At 43.9% G+C, this 21,793-nt stretch overlaps 1 protein-coding gene across 2 annotated transcripts in view; it reads left to right on the top strand.

Annotated features, from left to right (window-relative positions):
- The first annotated feature begins 215 nt into the window (after positions 1–215).
- SOS1 (SOS Ras/Rac guanine nucleotide exchange factor 1) overlaps positions 216–21,793 on the top strand; it is an 86,116-nt gene continuing 64,538 nt past the window's right edge. For both annotated transcript variants that reach the window (XM_054022299.1, XM_054022298.1), the window contains exons 1-2: positions 216–692; positions 21,479–21,604. In XM_054022299.1, the coding sequence (XP_053878274.1) occupies positions 606–692; positions 21,479–21,604 (213 nt within the window). In that variant the 5' untranslated portion in view covers positions 216–605. The remainder of the gene's footprint in view (positions 693–21,478; positions 21,605–21,793) is intronic.

Raw genomic sequence — 21,793 nt, 5'->3', positions numbered from 1 at the left:
GCTGTGGGCCCTCCCTACCTGTGAGGGGCGCTGTCTGAGGAAGCGCTCCTCCGCCAGCCCAGCGAGGCACTCGGCACTCTGCTGAGCTCCCTGACGCCTCCGGCTGACCCGCGCTTCCGCCCTGGCGCAGGGCGAGTGGGCGGGGGGGGGCATACGCCTCGCGCCTGCGCGTGTCGCCCGACCCTCACGGCGCACGCGCCCTCGGGAGTAACCGTCAGGGCGAGGAAAAAGCCCCGAGAATTCCACCCGCGCTCGAGCTCCCGGCGCAGACCCCGCCCCCCCCCCTCCGGGGCATGTGAGGCGGCGCGTGACCTTCCGCCCTGCAGCGCGAGCGGGCCGGCCTGTCCGCGCGGTTCCGTGGGGCCGGGCCGGGCATGCCCGTGCGGCTGGCGGGGCAGGGTGGCCGCTCGCCTCCCCGCCGAGCGCTCTCCGGCCGCGGGGCCCTGCCTGAGGAGAGACCCGGGGGGTGCTGGGATGCCGCCGCCCCCCGGCGCTGAGTCCTGCCGCTGGCGGGTGCTGCCGCTGCCCTCCGGCTGTCCGCGGCCGCCGCGCCGGGCCGCCCACTGATCCCGCCCGCCCCGCGCCGGGAGCCCGCCGGCGGCAGGATGCAGGCGCCGCCGCTGCTCTACGAGTTCTTCAGCGAGGAGAACGCGCCCAAGTGGCGGGGGCTGCTGGTGCCGGCCCTCAAGAAGGTGAGGGGGGCGGGGCGGGGCGGGGCCGGGGGCGGCCGGTCCGACGAGCCGAGGGACTGACGGGGTCGGGGGGGCACGTGGACGCTCCTCCCAGCTCTGCGTGGGGCAGGGGCTGTGGGCAGAGCGGGAGGGCTGGTGCTGGTGCTGGGGCGCTCCACCTTTCCCGAGCCTGAGTGGCTTGGGGTCAGCCCGGTTAGCCAAAAGAACAGGCGTCCTTGGGGCACCGTAGAGGCGGACACATGGATTGGAGCATCAGCTTTCGTGGGCGACAGCCCACTTCATCGGATGCATCGACTGGAGCACGGAGAAGGAGCCTATCTACACCTGCAGAACGTGGAAAGGTGGAAGTAGCCCTGCCAAGGCTAAGAGGCTCATTAATTAAGCTGAGCTGTTAGCAGGAGGGGAAAAAAAAACTTTTGTCATGGTAATCGAGATGGCCCATTTTAGACAGTTGACAAGAAGGTGTGAGGATCTTTAACATGGGGAAATAGATTCAATTGGTGTAATGACCCAGCCACTCCCAGTCTCTATTCGAACCCAAGTGAATGGTATCGAGTTTGCATCTTAATTCAAGCTCAACAGTTCCTGGTTGGAGTCTGTTTTTGAAGCTTTTCTGCTGCAAAATTGCCTCCTTGAAGTCTGTTCCTGAGTGACCAGAGAGGTCACTTGCTTGAGTACCCCCCAGTTTCATCTCACTTAAAAACTACTTGCTTACAAAATCAGACCTAGAAATACAAAAGTGTCAGTCATACAATTACTGTAAAGGGCTTATTTTTTAATTTTTACCCTAGAATTATAAAATAAATCAGTTGGAATATAAATACTGTACTTACATTTCAATGTATAGTATATAGAGCAGTATGAACAAGTCATTGGCTGTGTGAAATTTTAGTTTGTCTAGTGCTTTTTCTGTAGCCTGTTGTAAAACTAGGCAAATATTTAGATGAGTTGATGTAACCCCTGAGGGGTATGTGTACCCCTGGATGAGAACCACTGGTCTAGTTGCTGTTTGAAAGAAATAAGCCCTGTGTAAAGGATTCTCTAGGCTTTGTCAGTAGAGTCAGAGCAAGAGTGGAGGAAATATATCACACTGGATCCTATCAAAGTGGAGAGCATTTTACTAACTTCTGGTTAGTGTGTTGGTGCTTCTCTTGTGTTGAACTGGTGGTATGACAGCCTAATTTATAGCCAGAGTGTGAGCAATTTGGGGCATGTCTATGACTGTAGCAGTGGTGACTTTTTTTTTTTCAACAGTATGGCTTCATTTATCTGCATTAATGACTGATTGATCTATCACATGGTATCCAATATTGCAAACACACTTTAAAAATTAACCCTTTGATATCTCTAGTTTTATTTTATTTATGATACTTCATATCCTAGTGAATGTTCTTCAATAAATGTTATGATCTCAGTAATGTGAGACCTCACTGTGCAACACTGTGCTATTAAACCTTTGCTGAGGCCTGGGGGGAGATCCTGACAGATTTTTCTTTGGTTGCTATGTTTGCAGATGATAAAGTGAATTTGGTTAAGTTTTCGTGTGTTATTGTGGATCATTGTTTCTATTATGTTTATCCTTTTTCAGTCTCACTTGGTCTTACATTACCAAGGAGATCAGGCTCATAATTTGCTAGTGAAACCTTATTCTTGGACATATTTCCTTTGTGTTCCAGTTTGGCTCAGAAATTCATTGTTTTTGTTTATAACTTTTTATGGGACTCTTTCTTCTCCCAGTTCATTAGTTCCAGAAGTGATCTTTTCAGCCTAGTCAAGGTAGCTTGTTGTCAATCTCCTTTTTTAATGATGTATAATGGTTTACTTGGACAAGTATATGTGCAGTTTAAAACATAAGTGTAACCGCTGTTTTAAACAATATCCGTTTAAAGGAACTTGCGCTCTAACTTTTTAAATTATAATGAAATATTTGTTTATCCCCCTCCATTTTTGTGCATATGAAATAGTATGGCTGAAATTGAAATTTCTCAGCTGTGAGTCACACAAGTTAACCTGTCTTTTAAAAATAACATTCAGCTCTTTATGAAAGGGGAAAAAATATAGTATTGACTTAGGTTAGAACTTAGATTTTTTACTTGTACGTTCTACAAGAGCTTATGTGGCGGGGTGGGGGGAGACTTTAGTGAAAGTATTTTACTTAATTGGAACTGTGATTTAGTGACTTTACTTTAGTTTTAGTATTTTGTAAGAATGCTTTTTGCTAAGGATTCATTAGGAATGAGGGAACAGTAAGTCTCACTCATATGTGTTCATTAGAATTTGTGTGTTGGAAAAATGGAATATGGGGAAAATGGTCAGGCTGTCTTATGATCCACTTCTGAACTTTGTCCATAGAAAGCAAGACAAAAGGGGTTCAAGAAACCATTGCTTGGAATGGATTCAGACTGCAAAACTTACTCAACACCTTATTTCACATACAACAGACATTCTCGGCATTTTACAAGTGTATTGGTTTTAACAGTTAACTGGAACTTCTGAGTGAAACACTTGCTCTCAGTTCTGGCTGAACTGATGCACTTCCCACTATGGACTAGAAGTCACAAGTGTTTCAGCTGTATCGATTCAGCCTGTCTTTCTGACTTCATCTCACAATGCATTTGCCTCATGTTCCAGAGTGAGCATGTTTTCCCAAGGTCTCTGGCACTCTGTGCTGTTCTACTTGTGGTAACAGAGTCTTATCTGTCGATTCTCCAAAGCATTTGCTGCTGCAATACACACACGATCACTAAACTTCTGGGCTAGCTACCCATATCTTTGCGTCTTGCCATACGTCTAAACATTTGAGTAGCAAGCTGAACTAAGGTTTCCTGGGATCTGAAGTAGCAAGGTGCAGGATGTCTCGGTTGTTCACAAAATGGGGCACTAAGCACAGTGCCAAGCAATCCTGGGCAAGATCAAGGAGACTAGTAGGAGCTCCAACAATAACCATTCTTTTGGGACCACTCAGGTCACTTGCTGCTTCTGTGAAGTGTTTGTTTATATCTTGGTGAGCAAGCCAGCCAATGAGTTGGCCTTGATTATCTGTGTTTGCTGGAGAAACTCTCATGAGGATGTACTTGCTGAGGACCAGCAAGAAAGGAGTCCTGGAGTTTGAGGCCAACTGTCAGAAGAAGTTGATGAAAGTAAACTGCCAGGGATGATGAGAAACCTGCCATACTAGGTAGCATTCCTTTTGGTTTCTATGTATTGCATTTATTGTGGTTCACTGTGTATATCTGGGGAGTGAGAGGCAGACTTACTTGGAATTGGGAAATATTGGGGGTGAGTGAGTTCTGAAGCTTCCCCCTCCCTGCATTAATTTGCAGTGATGTAACAAATCTTAATTGCTCCATTGTTCTTGAGACCACTGTCTGCTTCATATCTTCATTCTAGATACTGCCTACCGTGCTCTAGAATCCTAGGTTACAGCTGCTACCATTATTTGTTATAAAGGTAGAAATGGAAACTTTTGCCCTTAACCAGCATCCATTTTAGTAAAATCCCATTGGGAATGGGCCAGAGATAAGCAGCTGAATACAACTGAGAACATTTAAACATTCAAGCTCCTGGAAAAGTTAAACTTGTATATATTGCTAAATTCTACAGGCACAAATGCGGTGGGGGAGAATCCCCCAGAATAAAGCCATGGGTCTATCAGAACTGGTGGACAAAATTGATACTATGAAAATAAGTTCACCGTGGAACTAATTTTTATCAATGCATCAAATATTTCGGCAATGCAATCGTTCGGCTTCGCAACTAGTATGCATCTGGTAAAAGTTTCACACTCTACTGGCCGGAGGGCTAAACCTATAGCCAGAGGCCAGTATGTAGGATTGGTGGAGCTGGAGATGGTGGCAGCTGCGGAGATCTAGAGAGAGCACCCTGGAGACAGTGTCCAGTGCTCTGAATCCAAGCAGTTCATGAATCTTCCCATAATGTCCCTGGGCATATCTACAGTGTTTTGGAGCCCATGGGAGTGAGCCGTCCAGCCCATGTCGACAGACTCAAGCTCGAGGACGCTGGCACTAGTGCTCTAAAGAAAGCACTGTCTACGTAGCTATGCAGTTGCAATATGGGCTGGAGTTTGGGCTCTGAAGCTATGCTGCAATTTCAGTTCTGTCTACATATCTCTTTTTAGAGCCCCTCTAGCCTGAGTCTGTTGACCTGAGCTGAGAGGCTCATTCCCGTGGGCTCCAAAACTCTATATAGATGTACCCTGTCTGTCAATAGGTGCCATATACATCTGAAGCTTGCACACACCAACTGATTGCTAGAAGGAAGAGAGAGCTTTCTCTTTCCTACTCCTTTCCCAGTCACCTTGCCAGATTTTAATACCCTTACTCATATTGATGGGCGCATCCCGAAGGACATCCTCTATGGCGAATTGGGATCTGGAAAAAGACCCAAAGGACACCCAAAATTGCATTTCAAGGATGTGTGCAAGTGAGACCTCAAAGAAATGGACGTGGATGTGGACAAATGGGAAGATCACACTCAAGACCGCAGCCTTTGGAAATAAGAGCTTAACAAAGGTCTCCAGAGTTATGAGAGGAAGCAGTCCAGCTTAGCAGAGAAAAGAGCTCGCAGAAGGCAGAGCCCAAAACATTGAAACATCACCTTTAAATTTGACATACGGCAGAGATTCTCTCTCTCTCTCTCGCTCTCTCTCTCTCTAGTGGGTTTCTTCAGCCATGTTCGCAGCTGTCTTAAAACCAACTGAGTATATGCTTTACCTCTCGGGCGCATACCTGTGGTCTTTCGAGACTGAAGGATGCCTACATACCCAGGTTGGTTAGCACGTCTGACTTTAATGGGACTGTGTATGAGGTCCGGACTCACCCCTGCGGCGCCTCCTGCTGGTTGTCCAGGGAATTAGCTCACCAGCCTCTGGAGCGCCCTCTGCAGGGCGGTGATCCGACTTGTCCTCTGCACTGGCCCCGTGTCCCTCCCAGGTCCCCAGTGCCCCTTGCTCTGGGTGCTGCCCCCTGGCAATACCCACACACGCTGGGTCTCCCCTCCCTGGGGAACCCCCACCCACTAACCCCACCTCACCTCACCTCAGGATAAGGCCACTGCCAGTCACCAACTAGCCCCCACTCTTTGGGGCAGACTGCAGTATAGGCCACTCATCATCGGCAAGGTTGGGTTTGGACCTGCTGCCTTGGCCTAGCCTTGGGCTGCACTCTGCAACCCCCACTACCCCTTGGCCTATTACCAGGCCACAGCCTGGGGCTATCCAGGCTGGAGCTCCCCACCTCCTCAGCCTTTCCCCAGCCCTGCTCCACTACAGGTACCTTGTCTAGCTCCCTGCAGCCAGGCCCTTCTCTCTCTGAAGGCAGAGAGAGAGATTTGAGCTCCTGGCTCCCAGCCTCTTATATAGAGCCAGCTGAGGCCTGATTGGGGTGTGGCCCAGCTGCAGCTGTTTCCCCAATCAGCCCAGCTTAGCAGCTCCCAGCCACTAGCCTTCTGCAGGGCTTTTCCAACCCCTCTGTGCAGGAGCGGGTTTCCACCCCGCTATAGACTGTTTGGAGAGTAACATACTATATAATGTACAAGAAAGCATCCTTTTTCTGTGTCCAATTAAAATTTTTCATGCCATGATATGATGGGGAAAGCATCATCATCAAACACATGTAGTTTTTTGAGGATTGTTGTACTAGCTAGACTGACCATGGTTGATTGGCGTCACACCAAACTTCACATAATGAAGTTCCCCAATCTGGCTCAATCCTGTGAATCTACAAATCTCTGGGGCAGTCCTGTGGGTGGTGCCAGGTAGGTTCAGGACATGCACCCTTTTCTGCATTGATGGAGAGTTTAAGAGTATGATGTGCTGAGGTGTTCTTTCACCATCCTGGTGACATGGCAGAAGAGCATGCAAATGTCGCTTTTGAATATAATGAGCAATTGGAGGAATGCCAGATCTCTGAGAGCTGGATGTTTTGCACAAAGTCAGAGCACTTTATTCTCAGGATTTGGAGCTGACAGCACATATGGAATGTATCTAGCTGCTTCAAGTCTGCCTGTAAGAGGGTCCTGGTTTCTGACCTGTATAGTGATACAAGTTTAGGGGAAGGGCATGGTGTGTATTCTTGGGTGCAATATTCCCAGCCAGTGAGGAAAGCAACATACAGTAGTGGAATATTCATCATTATGATGTCTATGAATGGCCTGTCGTTACCCTCTTGCTACATTTGGTTGGATCTAACAAGGAGTATTTAAAGGACCCAAATGACAAATTCTTATCCTTGCCTGAGACACTTGAAATAATAAGGAATAAAATAATTCCTTAAGGTAAATATACTTCAAGAATTCCTAGTTTTTAGGGTATTTTGTCAAACTTAGGATATATTGTTCTAAATCTCCCCCATCTTTGCTGCACAGCTGCATTCCAAACTTCCAGTGCTTACACAGTTCAAATGATAATGTGACCTTAACTTGTTTCTTCTGATCCTCCACTAGAACAGATAGAGTCCAATAAGACAGATATAAACTGCCATGCACTGAATAAGGAAGATGTTGATGTGCACTCTGAGATGCTTCCTTACCTGATCAGTGGTATTTTGAAGGAGAAAAAGCAGAGGAACACAAAGCCCTCCAATAACTCAAGGAAGATATTGACAAAGGACAAAATATTCCTAGCACTCCACCAAGATAAGAAAGCAAGGAACAGGAGCCAGCGTGGGGTTTGAGAAGCTATGGCTGCAGAGGCAGCAAGATGATAAGACTACAGACAGAAGCTGAGTCTGAGGTTGAAGAGAAATTGGAACATGAGATCTCTTAGGTGACTGGGGATGATCGAAATCTGTTATTTTATTGCTGCTTGGAAACAGACACTAAGGATGTAGCTAGACATCATCAATCAGTGCCTTCCAGCAACTTCAGTCAAGATTCTTCCAGTCTAGTGAATTTACACTGTCTTCAAGAGACTGTGCCTGGTTATGAACCTTCCCCCCTGGCCTACACCACCTTTCCATACATTATACTACTCTGGTTCAGACAGTAGAGATCTTTCATGCATACCTAGAACCTGCTTCTCTCCTGAACCTTAGTTTTTGTGATAAAAAGGGTGGCAGTTGAGGAATATCTTAAATGTTTTATATCAGAGGGCTAGCCATGTTAGTCTGGATCTGTAAAAGCAGCAAAGAGGCCTGTGGCACCTTATAGACTAACAGACGTATTGGAGCATGAGCTTTCGTGGGTGAATACCCACTTCGTTGGATGCTCCAATACGTCTGTTAGTCTATAAGGTGCCACAGGACTCTTTGCTGCTTAAATGTTTTAGTGATCCTCAAAAGAAGTAAATCAAAAGAACTGATTATCTTTCCATAAAAATGTTCCACAGTTTCACATTCACATCAGTACAGAATATTATGAAATAATTGAGCTTTATTCACAACAAGGCAGCTGGTACTGGCACTCAGTTAAAGAGACACTATGAAAAGTCACACTTGTTTGAAATTATTTTACCTAAGTTGACAGAGCTCAGAGAAAAATATTTTTCTTTATTTACAATTTACTATAATGAAAATAACCACACACAGAATGCTTCCGGAGGTACAGTAACTCCTCTATTGTCAGCTTCCTATGTCTAGGTCTTTTAAAGAGTAATGGTGGGGAAAAACAACTTTTTCAAAAGTGATTGTAAAACTATGCAAATTGGCTGGGGCACGCATGCTATGCCTGCTTATGAAACTGTTTTAACACCTCTTTTTAACTGACTTCATTTCAAATGGTTTCACTACAATCCATTGCTTGACTTGTTGCTCACAGTAACACTGGATGTCATTAGTTTCTCGTCTCTACTGCATTACCTATATAGGACATTCCTTATATTAACTTACGTGACACAGTTGTTCTGAACTCCTGTTACCCCTGCAGATTGTGGAAGATAAAATTGAGTAGCTGCCCCACCTCCTTCCAATTCTTGCTGTAAACCTCTCACTTAGTAACAACTTGTTACCAGATGTGTAAAACCACTCCCTGGGTATACTGAAGATGTGGTTAACTAAATCTGCATCTCTGTTAGTCTTTCATAGCCACACAGAGTTGCTGAAGTTGGTGACTGGAAAAAACACAGGTACTTGGTGTAATTTGAAGATAGCAAAACTTGGGCTGGATCACAAAGTATCAAGAGGAATAGATAACGATTCAACATGTATGGGTTTGTGTACAGAGTCTAGGTATTCTTTTTTTTAACCAGGAGGGATAACTGTTCATTTTATTCAACTAGCTGTGCAATTCACCATGGCCTGTTTCACTATGTTGCTTTTAGACCTGCAGGTAATAAGCAAGTGAGAGCTATCAGTAGTTCTATAGCCTCTGGGGGAAGTCTCGCTCACAGACAATCTCTTGTTATCTCGGGGAAATTTCTTATAAAAATTCTAATATAATTACAGTACAGAAAATTCCAATTCTGTGGTCTCCCCTTCCCATAACATTTCCACAAATAAACCATCATACAAACTGCATTTGCAAAGTGTCATTATTTTCCAGTTCTGCATCTTTAGCATTTTCAATCTTCAGTGTATAGTCCAATCTTTCTATTTCAGGTAGGCTAACATCTACTTCTGTGGTTTGACAAAGATCCAAAAGCCACTCCTTCCAGTCATTATTGAAAATTAAATTGATATTCAGAAATGTGGATTCTTTACTTTGGCAGCAGGAGATTGTTCTGTATCCAAGTAAATGATGAAAGGAAACCAAATTTCTAAATATTTTTCATTTGCTTCTTCAGTGCGGATGTCAATCTTTCCATTACAACTATTTCCCCAATTTTATTGTTCAGTGCTGTGGGGGGCAGTGGAGGTGTGTTCTTCCAGAGCTCTGCTACAAGCATTCTGGCTGTGTCATGAGTCATCTCTGAGTTACTGCTGAGCCTGCTTAAGCCATCCCTGAGCCTGAGGTGAGTCATCAGAGGCAATTACCTGCAGGTCTTGTGATAGGCCCCACTCCATCCAACCAGGGTTCAGCCAATGCACAGGCAAGAACCCAGATGATCCCTTAGAACCCTATATACCTGCCTTGGGAAATAGTTTCTCTAGTCTGCTGAGCAGTGTCCAGTCATTACTTGGCCAGGAGCACTCCCATTGCTTAGTAGTTCTGACAAACTGCCCGTGCCCCTGCACTTCTGCTCCAGCCTCTGCCTGTTCTTGGTCCAGCTGGGCCTTGCTTCTGCTCCAGACTCTCTGCCTGTTTCCATGTGAGCCAGTATCTGCTCCTGCCTCATGCATCCGCCCTGCAATTCAGACAGTTTGAGCAGATTCCCCTCTTTGTGCTCAGTCCGGCAGCTGAGATGGAAACCCCTTGAACATCTATTACTGAGATGTTGGAGTTAGTTCAGTGCCTTCAGAGCCAAGTTGCCCAGCTGCAATTGAAGAATTCCTCTGTCCATTTACAGATCCTGGCAGCCTGAGTACTTCCAGTGAATCTAGCTGCAGTATCCATAAAACGAGCCCCGAAGGTCCTGCTGCCAGAGAGGCTTATCAGATTACTAAGGCTATGTCTACGCTACAGACCTTACAGCGGCGCAACTACAGCAATACAGCTGTGCCACTGTCAGGTCTGTAGCTGCGCCGCTGTAAGGTCTCCCGTGTAGCCGCTCTGTGCCGACGGGAGAGAGCTCTCCTGTCGGCATAATTAAACCACCCCCAACGAACGGTGGTAGGTATGTCAGTGGGAGAGTGTCTCCAGCCAATATAGTGCTGTCCACACCAGTGCTTTTGTCGATGAAACTTATGTCGGTTAGGGCTGGTTTTTTGCACACCCCTGACCAACAAAAGTTTTACTGACAATAGTACTTGTGTAGATATAGCCTTACTGGTGACTCCTTAGATTGGGTATCACTTCTAGAACAGGCAAGTTCGATCCTTGGCCATTTTGACCTGTTCATTTGTCCCTTTTCACTCATTAGATTAACTGAACCATACTTGTATTGCTGAAGCCACCTGCAGTTTTTTAAACAAGGCTATTGGTCCATCTCAGTGTATGCTGCCTGCTTTCAACATCTGCTCACTGATGTAGAGTAGAACAAGGCACCACAGGTCTATCACTTCCACGAGGGACTAGACGATAACATAAATGATGAGTTGGGCTAAGTTGACCCATACACACGCTGTGCTGAGCTCAGACATTGAATTATACATATGGCTTGACCATTGACTGTCTGGTACATGTCCAGTCCCAGTCTAGCCCAGTCCCATTCCCATCTGCCTCCAAAGGCAGTCCCAGGGCCAGAACCTGGGCAGATTGGCACAATGCGAAGACACCTCACTGAGCGGCAGATGGTGTACCGGCAATTGAACAGCCTTTGCCTCTACTGTGGTGGGTGAGGCCACTTTGCCACTAAATACTCCCTCAAATCCAGACCTGTGCAGATCCAGGAAATGACCATGTCCTTCCCCAAACAGACCCCTCTTCTGCGAACATGCATTTTTAACAGTTGTGAATTGTTGCCATCCCCAGCTGCAAGTCTTTTTCTGTGTCTGCATCCCATCTATACCTGAGGTGAGCGTCACACAGCTTGTGCTTGTGGATTAGGGGGTCTTCAGCAATTTTGTGGATGCAGAATTCATTAAGGCTAACCAAGTTTTGGTACAAAGAAAGCTTGCTCCAGACTTAGTGGAGTTGATTGATGGTACCATGCTGTACTTAGGTCCTAACACCCACAAAATTGCACACTTTCTCATCAAAATCCAAGACCACAAAGAAACTCTCCAATTTAACTTATTTAAATCACCCCTCTTCCCAGTCTTGCTCTGCATCCCCTTGCTCTCAGTCCATGATCCAAATATCTCCTGGAAGGTGCAGGAGATATGGCGTGAGTCTGGTTACTGCCAGCAGTGGTGACTAGGCACCAAGAAAATGAAGAATGCCATGGAGAAGGCCACTGTCTTCTGTAATTCAAGGAGATAATGGCTCACCAATCCCTGCATAATATTGAGATTTTGCTAATGTTTAATTAAAAAAAAAAAAAAAGCTGATGTCCTGTCCCTGTGTAAGTATTATGGCTGTCCCATCAACCTCCAGCTGTGGGCTTAAATTCCATTTGAATTAATTTATCCCTTGTTGGAACCAGAACTCAGGGCCCTACAGCAGTGGCTTTCAACCTGTGGTTTGCAGATCCCTGAGGGTCCAAAGACTATGTCTAAGGTTTCCAAAGGGGTCTGCACCTCCATTTGAAATTTTTTAGGGGCCCACAAATGAAAAAAAGGTTGAAAACCACTGCCCTACAGGAATACTTCAATGAGAATCTGGCAAAAAACATTATCTGTCAGTTTACATCCACTGCTGGGGCTCCAATTCCGATTGCCCCAAAAGAACAGCTCTTTGTATCATCCATTTGGCTTTCTAGGCTATATCACTTCGTCCAGTGGGATAAATATGGATCCCAGAGAGATGTGGACTGGGCAGAGCTGAGACAGGTCCGCAATGTCCAGTGCTTCCTGTAGTTTGCCGACTTCTACCAGTGGTTCATCCGTGAGGTTTTCAAAGGTAATGACCCCAATTACCCAGCTGCTGCCAAAGGACACTGCTTTTGGGCTTCCTGTGTCCAAACAATCTGCTTTTGATCAACTGAAAGAAACATTTACATCAGCACCCATCTTAATTCACCTGGAGCTGACTAAACTCTTTATTGTCAAAGCAGATACTCCTATTATGTGATCAGAGCAGTGCTATCATAGCAAATAGGTCCCTGAGTGTTCTCCATCTCTGTGCTTTCCACTCCTGAAAGCTGATGCCTGTGAAACAAAATTACAAGGTCTGTGACAAACTGGTCATCAAAGCTGTCTTTAGGACTCGTGTCATCACTTGGAAGGCGCACGTTTTCTTGTTTAGGTATATTCACGGATCAAAACATTGAATATTTGCAAACTGCAAATGCTCTCAATCAATACCAGATCTGTTGGTCCCTTTTCTCCCCCTTCCTGATTTGATTTTTACCCTGACCTATTGCCCTGGTACCAGAAATGCGAAGCCTGGCATATTATCTTACAAGAGCGAGTATCTAGACAAGGGGAATAGACCCCCCCCCCCCCATAGCTTGCCACAATCTTGAAGTCCTGTCATCTTGTCAGTGTACTAGCAAACAACGATTTGCTGTCTTTTCAGGTCTTCCTTGCCTCATGGTCCATTTGCGGTAAAATTGAGGCCAGCCATCACAGATCTGGCCCCTGACTCAAACTTCTCGGTCAAGAATGAGATTTTCTTGTTCAAAGATCAGATCTGTGTCACCTATAGTCTACCACATCTAACCATGCTCCAGCTATATCATGACTCATCCTGACAGGCCATTTCAGTCACTAGAAAATTTATTGAAACTGATTTCTCGATTTCCGGTGGCCAAACCTATGCTGATGTATAATGTTGAACATTGCAAGTGTTTATGTATGTGCTTGGACAGCCTCTTGCTTTCTCCTCCACCTCTTTTCTCCCCCCATCCCCCCAACACACACACACATACACCCTGCCAAACCACTGGGTGCTTTGGTTCCCTTGCCAACTCCATCTTAGTCCTGGTTATCTATTTCTATGGACTTTCTCATTGACCTCCTGAATTTCCAGGGCCACCCAGCCATACTAATTATCGTCAGCCTTCTCACAAAGATGTCTCATTTCATATGTTGCTGGAAAATTCCTACTACAGAGGCGACAGATATGATTAAACGATCTTAAAGCTTCATGATTTACCATCTGACATTGTTTGACTGAGGATTTCAGTTAATTTTTTTTTTTTTTTAGGAATTATTTAAGATCTGAAATGTTAATCTGTGTTTCCTCTGCCTATCATCTGCAGACTGATGGGCAGATGGCGCAAGTGAACCAAATTTTGTAGCAGTATGTTAGTTGCTTTATCAACTACCTCAGAATGGCGGGTGCAGCTTTGCTGAGTTCATGTATGACACTTCCGATCTGACCACAGATCAATCTGCCAAAGTCCTTTTTATGCCCACTATGGCTTCCACACTTGTTTTCACCTGTCCATATTGCCAGCTTCCCACATTCCCACATAGCCTCTAACCTGTGTAAGCACCTGCACCATGTCCATTAAGAATTGAAAACCCACCTAGAATCAGCCAAAAGGGATTACAAAAGATACACTGACCTCCTTTGGCAGGACACCCCTCACATCACAGTCGGTGGTAAGGTATGGCTCGATGCAGTGCATGGACACACAGCCTGGCCCTCAAGGAAACCTGACTACCGATACCTCGGCCCATTCCAGGTAATCCAGCTGATTAACCTGGTGGCCTTCAAACTTTGGCTACCGAATAGATCAAGGTGCATCCGGTGTTCCATTATTTCCCTGCTGGAAAAAGTACATCAACTTCTTTCCTGGACAGATACAGCCATCTCCCCCCTCTGTTACGGTTCAGGGGTCAGAAGAATACCTGGTGAGGCAGATCTTGGACTTCAAAGTTCTCCAAGGGAAGCTCTTGTATCTCATCAATTGGGAGAGCTTGGTGCAAATCATCCTACCAGGTTTCAGTAATACCAACTAGATCAAATTTATATTGAGAAATGAGCAATTACAATTCCTTGTTTGCTACTCAGGCTCCTAACATTGCTGTCTGTATGGTGCTTTTGTTTAATCCCATCGGTCAGCTCAGCAGCAATGATGGGGCCGAATGAAGTCTTTCTACCACTTTCTATCTTGTATCTGCTTCATGGTGTTGTTCATCTTTAAACCTTCTTGTTTGATGTTATTCTTCACCATGTCTATCCAATGCCTTCTCTTCTTGCCTTCCAATTGCCATCTTTTTTGTCTTCTCCATGCTGATCTTCAGTCTGACTTTTCTGCCTTTCCAGTCTACCTTGTCAAGTAATCTCTGTAGATCCAACTTGGTCAGTACCATAGAGATCAATATCACCTGTGACTCTAAAGTTATGCACTGTCGCTCACATACCATGACTTGTCTTGTTTCATTTGTCTGTGCTACAGCCATTACCATTCATTTGTCTGTGCTACAGCTTCCAAATCTGGCAATAGTGTGTATCCTTGTCTCACTTCTATGGTCATCCCCAAACCATTTTGTCAGCTTCATGTCACTCTCACCACACTCATCGACTTTCTTTAGATGTTTTCTGTCAGCTTGATTAATTTCCAAAGGATGCCATTACATTCTTAAAATTCGCCATAACGCTTTCTGCCAAATGCTATAAAAAGGCAGTTTGAAGTCTATAAAGTTGTTGTAACAGGTTTGGTTATGTTCTTTTCACAAATAGCTAACCTATTGTACTTCCTCATGGTTTAAATTCCGCCTGTCCCTCTGCAAGTGCCTCTTCCAAGTACCTCTTCATTTTCCTCTTCAATATCTTGGTGAATGCTTTTCCTGGCACACTCAGTAAGCTGATTTCTCTGTAGTTCTTGTACTTGCTCTTATCTCCTTTTTATGGGTAGATACTGTTATCTCTCTTGTCTGTAAAGCTTGAGTAGCTTGTGCATCACGTTTACCAGATGTTCCTCACTGGCTTGCAGCAACTCTGTGGTTATGTTGTCATTTATGCACCATTTTCTTTTTCAAAATAGCACTGGTGGATAGATAATTAATTAACTTCTTCGCTTCATGTCCTTTGCCTCCTTGATTATTCTTAGCATCTCGATTTTGTGCTAAATAAGTGCTCATCTCTGTTGTTAAAAGTACTCTGACCAGTAGTCCATGGCACCTTAAAGACTAACAGATTTATTTGAGCATAAACTTTCATGGGTAAAAAACCTCACTTCTTCAGATGCATGCTTCAGAGTTCCCTGAAGTAATCTATTATCTGTAAAATATTCTGCAAGGCAATGTCATTAGTGCGGATATGAACTATCACCAATCAATCCTTGTCTGTTGACTACAGAAGCCTATCCAATCTTAGTGACATCTCACATCTTGGCTTTGGGAAGGTAGCACACCATCCTGTTGTCCACCTGTCCCTAGCAGCTAAGTACTGAATCCCCAACATATCAGTTCAGTCTTTATTTGAACTATTTTGTGACTGGCCTATAAATATTTAAAGTTGGCATGTCTAGGAATAAGCTTTTAGGTATGGTAAAGCCAAACAATCCTTGTTCTTTTGTATGTTGCCGTGTTTGCTCTGTCTTACGTTTTATGAATGTATTATGTATGTATTGTAACTTATGATTTAAAGTTATAAAAAGATATGAAAGAATACTAATTTTGACAGATTATCTGCCTAGTTAAGAATGTGTCCATTCAACTTTCTCTTATCTGTGTAGAAATAGTCTCTTATGATATAATTCCATAATTTGAAGCTCAGTCACCTTATAACAGCAATCACATGCCTCTGCACTACCTCACTGCTATATATATATCAATAACCTGACAGCCATAACCATAAACTTGTCCACCTCAAATGTATGCACCAAGTTGTACTCCCAGATTTGTAGCCAGACAGCACAAAATACCTGTTCACTTTTCTGCTGCATACAACACTCTTGTGAGTAGATTTATTCTAAAACAAAGTATGAACATTTTTTTCAGCTCACCCCAATCTTTATCTTGCATTAGAAATCCAGGGCTTATCTGCCTTGAAGACTATGATTAAAGAACTAGTAAAGTGGTAACTTCACAAGATGGGAGTGAAAGGTGAGCAACTGAGAGGGAGAGGGATTTGTAGTTGGTTTAAAACTTCTAAAATGCATGTGAAACTTCCATGACTAGTTTAGCACTCTCTGAAGCCTTTGTAAAAGATTTAAGCAGTTGTTTTAAGTCTCCCTTATCTCATCCAGATAAGCATTTCAGAACAAACAAGTTTGCGTCATTTCAGGGTGTGGTCAAGTGTTCAGATAAATAGTGATCTTTGGTACTGGAGTGTGATGTTTGGCTATTTATATGAACTCAGTAAACAGACCATTAACTTCATCTTCTGAGTTCATGTATTTATTAGCATGTGTGGGGGTCAGTTTTCTGATTCAGAAAATTGAGGAAACAAGTAGGGGGTCATCCATTTTGGATCGGGTTTTGATCAACAGGGATGAATTACTTGTGAATGTGAAGGTGATTGGGAATTTGGGAGGAAGTGACCATGAGCTGATAAAATTCAAGCTCCCATGGAAATAGGGTAACCAGACAGCAAGTGTGAAAAATCCGGACAGGGGGTGGGGTGTGGTGTAATAGGAGCCTATATAAGAAAAAGACCCAAAAATCGGGACTGTCCCTATGAAATCAGGACATCTGGTCACCCTACATGGAAAGGATGGTGTGAGAACAGCAAAAACAAGGACACTTGACTTCAGAAAGGCAGATTTCAACTCCGAGAAATAGTATGCAAGTTCCCATGGAAAGACCAATTAGAAAGAAAAGGAGTCGAAGGGGTCTGGCATTTCTTAAGATAGAATTCTAGAGGCCCAACATCAAGCTATTCCGATGCAGAGGAAAGATAAGAAGAGCCACAGGAGGCCAACGTGGGTGCACAAGGAGCTTTTTAGCTCTCTAAAAACCAAAAGGGATACAAAATAGGAGGGGCATGTCACCAAGGAAGTCTACATGGGAATAGTGCAAGCATGTAGGGACAAAATCAGGAAAGCTAAGTCAACAAATGAGTTACTGCTGGCAAGAAATGTTCAAGACAACAGGATGAGGTTCTTCAAATATGTCAGACAAAAAAAGAAAGATCAATGATGGTGTGGGTCTGCTGCTCAATGGAGAAGGTCAATTGGCAATGGAAGATGATAGGAAGGCAGAGCTCCTCTATACCAACTTTTGCTTCAGTCTTCTCTCAAAAAATATGTGACCGGGCAACTAATGAAGTAGCCATAGACAATAAAGGGGAAGGGATAGAAATTAGGATAAATAAAGAACATGTCAGAGATCTTCTGACTAATCTGAATGAATTCAAATCAATGGGCCCCGGATGCTTTTCATCCGATTAAAAACTTAATTAACTTTTTTTGTTCTACAAATAAAAGTACACAACTCATTTTAATATCAGTAGTCTTGCCTTTCTAATGCGATGGATGTGCCCTCTCTCCCCTGCTACCACAGCCCCCGAGCTGGAGCTGTGAAGGAGGGGGGGTCTCTCCCCTACCACAGCAGCCACAAAGCTGAGGCTGGAAAGGAGGGCTGTCTCTCCCCGACAGCCACAGCTCTGGAGCTGGGGAAAGTCACTTCTTTCTCTGGCCGCCGCAGCCCTGCACATCCCAAATTACCCCCATCCCCTCTTCTCACCCCACTGTCCCCTCCCATCTCCTCCCTATTCCCCCCCAAGGCCACCACCTCACCTTACATGTGCGTCTTCTCCAGGGTCCAGGCCCCTAATTAGTGGAGCCACACCTGTGCGGCTCCACTAGTTAGGTGGGTGGCCCTTCATTCTCTTGTGTGAGGCCGCCCAGGCGCGCACCTTAGAGGGAACTATCCGCGGACCACCTGAACGTCCGGGGACCACCGTTTGAGAACCTCTGATTTAGACCATCCATGAGGGGTGTTTGTCTAACCAGCTCTTAAAAATCTCCAATGATGGAGATTTCACAGCCTCCCTAGGCAATTTATTCCAGTGCTTAACCACCCTTGCAGTTAGGAAGTTTTTCCTAATGTCCAACCTGAACCTCCCATTGCTTTTTGTCCTGTCCTCAGAGGTTAAGAACAACAATTTTTCTCCCTCCTCCTTGTAACACCCTTTTACATACTTGAAAACTGTTATCATGTCCCCTCTCAGTCTTCTCTTTTCCAGACTAAACAAACCCAGTTTTTTCAATCTCCTCTCATAGGTCATGTTTTCTAGACCTTTAATCATTTTTGTTGCTCTTCTCTGGATTCTCTCCAATTTGTCCACATCCTTCCTGAAATGTGGTGCCCAGAACTGGACACAGTACTCCAGTTGAGGCCTAATCAACGCGGTGTAAAGCGGAAGAATTACTTCTTGTGTCTTGCTTACAACACTCCTGCTAATACATCCCAGAATGATGTTTGCTTTTTTTGCAACAGCGTTACACTGTTGACTCATTTAGCTTGTGGTCCACTGTGACCCTCAGATCCCTTTCTGCAGCACTTCTTCCTAGGCAGTTATTTCCCATTTTGTATGTGTGTAACTGTTCCTTTCTAAGTGGAGTACTTTGCATTTGTCCTTATTGAATTTCATCCTATTGACTTCAGACCATTTCTCCAGGATGTCCAGACCATTTTGAATTTTAATTTTATCCTCCAAAGCACTTGCAACCCCTCCCAGCTTGGTATCATCTGCAAATTTTTTAAGTGTATTCTCTAGCCCATTATCTAAATCATTGATGAAGATATTGAACAGAACTGGACCCAGAACTGATCCCTGCGGGATTCCACTCATGTCCTTCCAGCATGACTGTGAACCACTGATAACTATTCTCTGGGAACGGTTTTCCAACCAGTTTTGCACCCACCTTATAGTAGCTCCATCTAGGTTGCATTTCCCTAATTTGTTTATGAGAAGGTCATGTGAGACAGTATCAAAAGCTTTACTGTTTAACAAGTCTTGAAATCATGTGCCAGCCTGCGTTAATGCATATTCTCATTGCTGCTTTCCTTATCTTCCCTCGCTAAACCTATATTTTTGCTTTATCCACTGTTGCATCCTAAATTAGATTGTGAGCTCTTTAGGACAGGGACTGTCCTACTCAATTTGTACAGCAGCTACTACGGTGGTGCTCTAATCCCAGTTGGAAGGTTTAGGTTCTAGGTAATGCAAATACTAACAACATATGATACTATAATCACAGAGTGCAGTAAACTGAGCTATCCCCGATTTTTGCCTGATAGGCTAGTAGCTTTCCTGCTGTTTCACAAGCGCCACCAAAACCATATCATACAAGCTGTTCAGAATGAGGTGCTGGGCAAAAATCAAATTTGCTTCAGATCCAGAATAAATGCTCTGGTCAGTCAGTTTGCACAGAGATTTGTTTTTCAAGAGTTGCCAGGGATTTTAAGGTAAAAAGCAATGACTCCTAGAGGTGCTTTAAGACCCACTAAGTGTGGACATAATTTGTCAAACTAAACCAACTCTCATTAAAGTTTTAGCAAACTAAACAAATTCAAAGGCAGGATCTATAACAAAGAACAATACCCAAACATGAAGCCTCATGGGGTGCTTCAGTAGGCTTCTGCTTCTGAGGCAGAATGATGCATGCACGTTTTATGCTTTTTTTTTCCTCATAAGATTTAATTCTGCTGTAAGTGCAAATATAAATGCAGCCTTAACTATGGAGCTACTAATGATGCCTCCATAATTTAATCATTTACTGAATGTTGGCATGTTGGGTTGATATTCGGATTAGATAGATTGATGGTTTATGATTTTAGGGAAGGTAGCTTAGGGGTTTGTGGTGATTGGGGTGACTGACAGTGGGTTTTGGAGTTTGGGTTGTGGCGGGATAGTAAATTTGATGGTTTTGCTACTTAGGTAACAACCTTCATAGTCATACCATCAGCTTCCTTTGGCACAAATACTTTAACAATTGTGGTGAATACCCCTAAGAACAATGTTCTTAGGTGTTTTAAAATATATTACTTCTAAGGGTATGTCTGCACTGGCAAACTTACAGCACGGCCGCGGCAGCACTGTGACATGGCAGCGTAAACGCGCTTTATCGCTGGGGAAGAGCTCTCCCAGCAATATATTAAAAAACAAAAGAAAACAAAAACGAGCAGTGGTAGCTTTATCACCAGCAGCGTGTCTCCCAGCGATAAAGTGCTGTCTATAATGGCGCTTTTCAGCGCTAAAACTTTTGTCATTCAGGGAGGTGTTTTTTCATACCCCTGAAGGACCAGAGTTTTAGCGCTGAAAGTGGTAATGTAGACACAGCCTAAGACTTTGTACTTTGTGTGCACCTAAACTGTTAAAACCAAGCTATTTGTTAGCTACAGGGGTAGGAAGCAAACATTACATTGCAGTCATGTTTCAGGTAGTACTTTTTAATTACTAAACAGGTATTCCAGAAAATGAAATCTGTAATTTAGCAGGTGGGAGGGGAGTGCATCTTCACTATATTTAGCCACTGGGAATTTATTCCCAGCTATAACTGCAAATCTAAATTTTACCTTTACTGTGTAACATTCACATTTGTAAAATTTGAAGCATTACCAAGTGCAGAGCCGATGAAGTAAAATATTGTAAATATTTTTATTTGGAGATTGGTTCAGAATAATTAAGTATTCAAAACAGTGCAACTGGCACTTAAGGTAGTTTAACTTCAGACAACACTAAAGGAAACTTACTTTCGGTGAAAGCCAAACTCTTTAGGCAAATTGATTAAATTAAGCTTCAAGATTGCTAAATGTTCCTAAAAAGGTGAAACTATTTAAATATAGTGCCTGTACCTTAAAAATTATTTTAATATTTGCATTATGGTAGCTTGCATTGTGTACACACACACACACACACACACACACACAGTTCCAGCCTAAAGAGTTTAGTCTGCAAGCAATAGATGAAGGGAGGGGGAAAGAAAAATATGCAATGTTTATTTTAAAAAAATATGTATATGCATAGCTGTGTCACAGCCCACTCACTATCAGACAATATCTTGTAGACATTGCAGTAGAACTAAGTCAGCGTCAAATGTTGCATATTGCAAAATGTGTTCACTTAAGTACTGTGGGTTAGATTTGGCACAAATTGGTATAGTTTCTTTGACTTCAATCTGTGAGCTATGCTGATTTATGCCGCATAAAATTCTGGCTCTCTTAGTTTTTAGGTCTGTGGTGTCATGCTCCTGAAATTCTTTTAACTGTAAGTTAACTTCTGTGGAAATAAAAGCATGGAGTCCTCGGGGAAAGTGTGTGAGGTTTAAATCAATTTTCTGTTCAATGTAGGTTCAGGTGCAAGTCCATCCTAAACTTTCCTCAGCTGAAGATGCTTTACAATATGTTGAGGAGTTAATTCTGCAGTTGTTGAATATGCTGTGCCAAGCCCAGCCGAGAAGCTTTCTGGATGTAGAGGTACAGAGAATGTTTATCTGTTCTGTATTTTGGAGCTTTAATTTGGGATGCTGTGGATGAATAGTTTGTTTAATTAGCACTTTAAAATGTCATGAGAAATACATGTATGCAGTGTTGTTGTAGATCTGTTGGTCCCAGGATATTAGAGAGACATGGTGGGTGAAGCAGTATCTTTTATTGGACCAACTT

This window comes from Malaclemys terrapin, chromosome 3 (genome assembly GCF_027887155.1).
Source record: "Malaclemys terrapin pileata isolate rMalTer1 chromosome 3, rMalTer1.hap1, whole genome shotgun sequence".
Taxonomy (NCBI): domain Eukaryota; kingdom Metazoa; phylum Chordata; order Testudines; family Emydidae; genus Malaclemys; species Malaclemys terrapin.
This window is presented reverse-complemented; position numbering and strand designations above follow the sequence as displayed.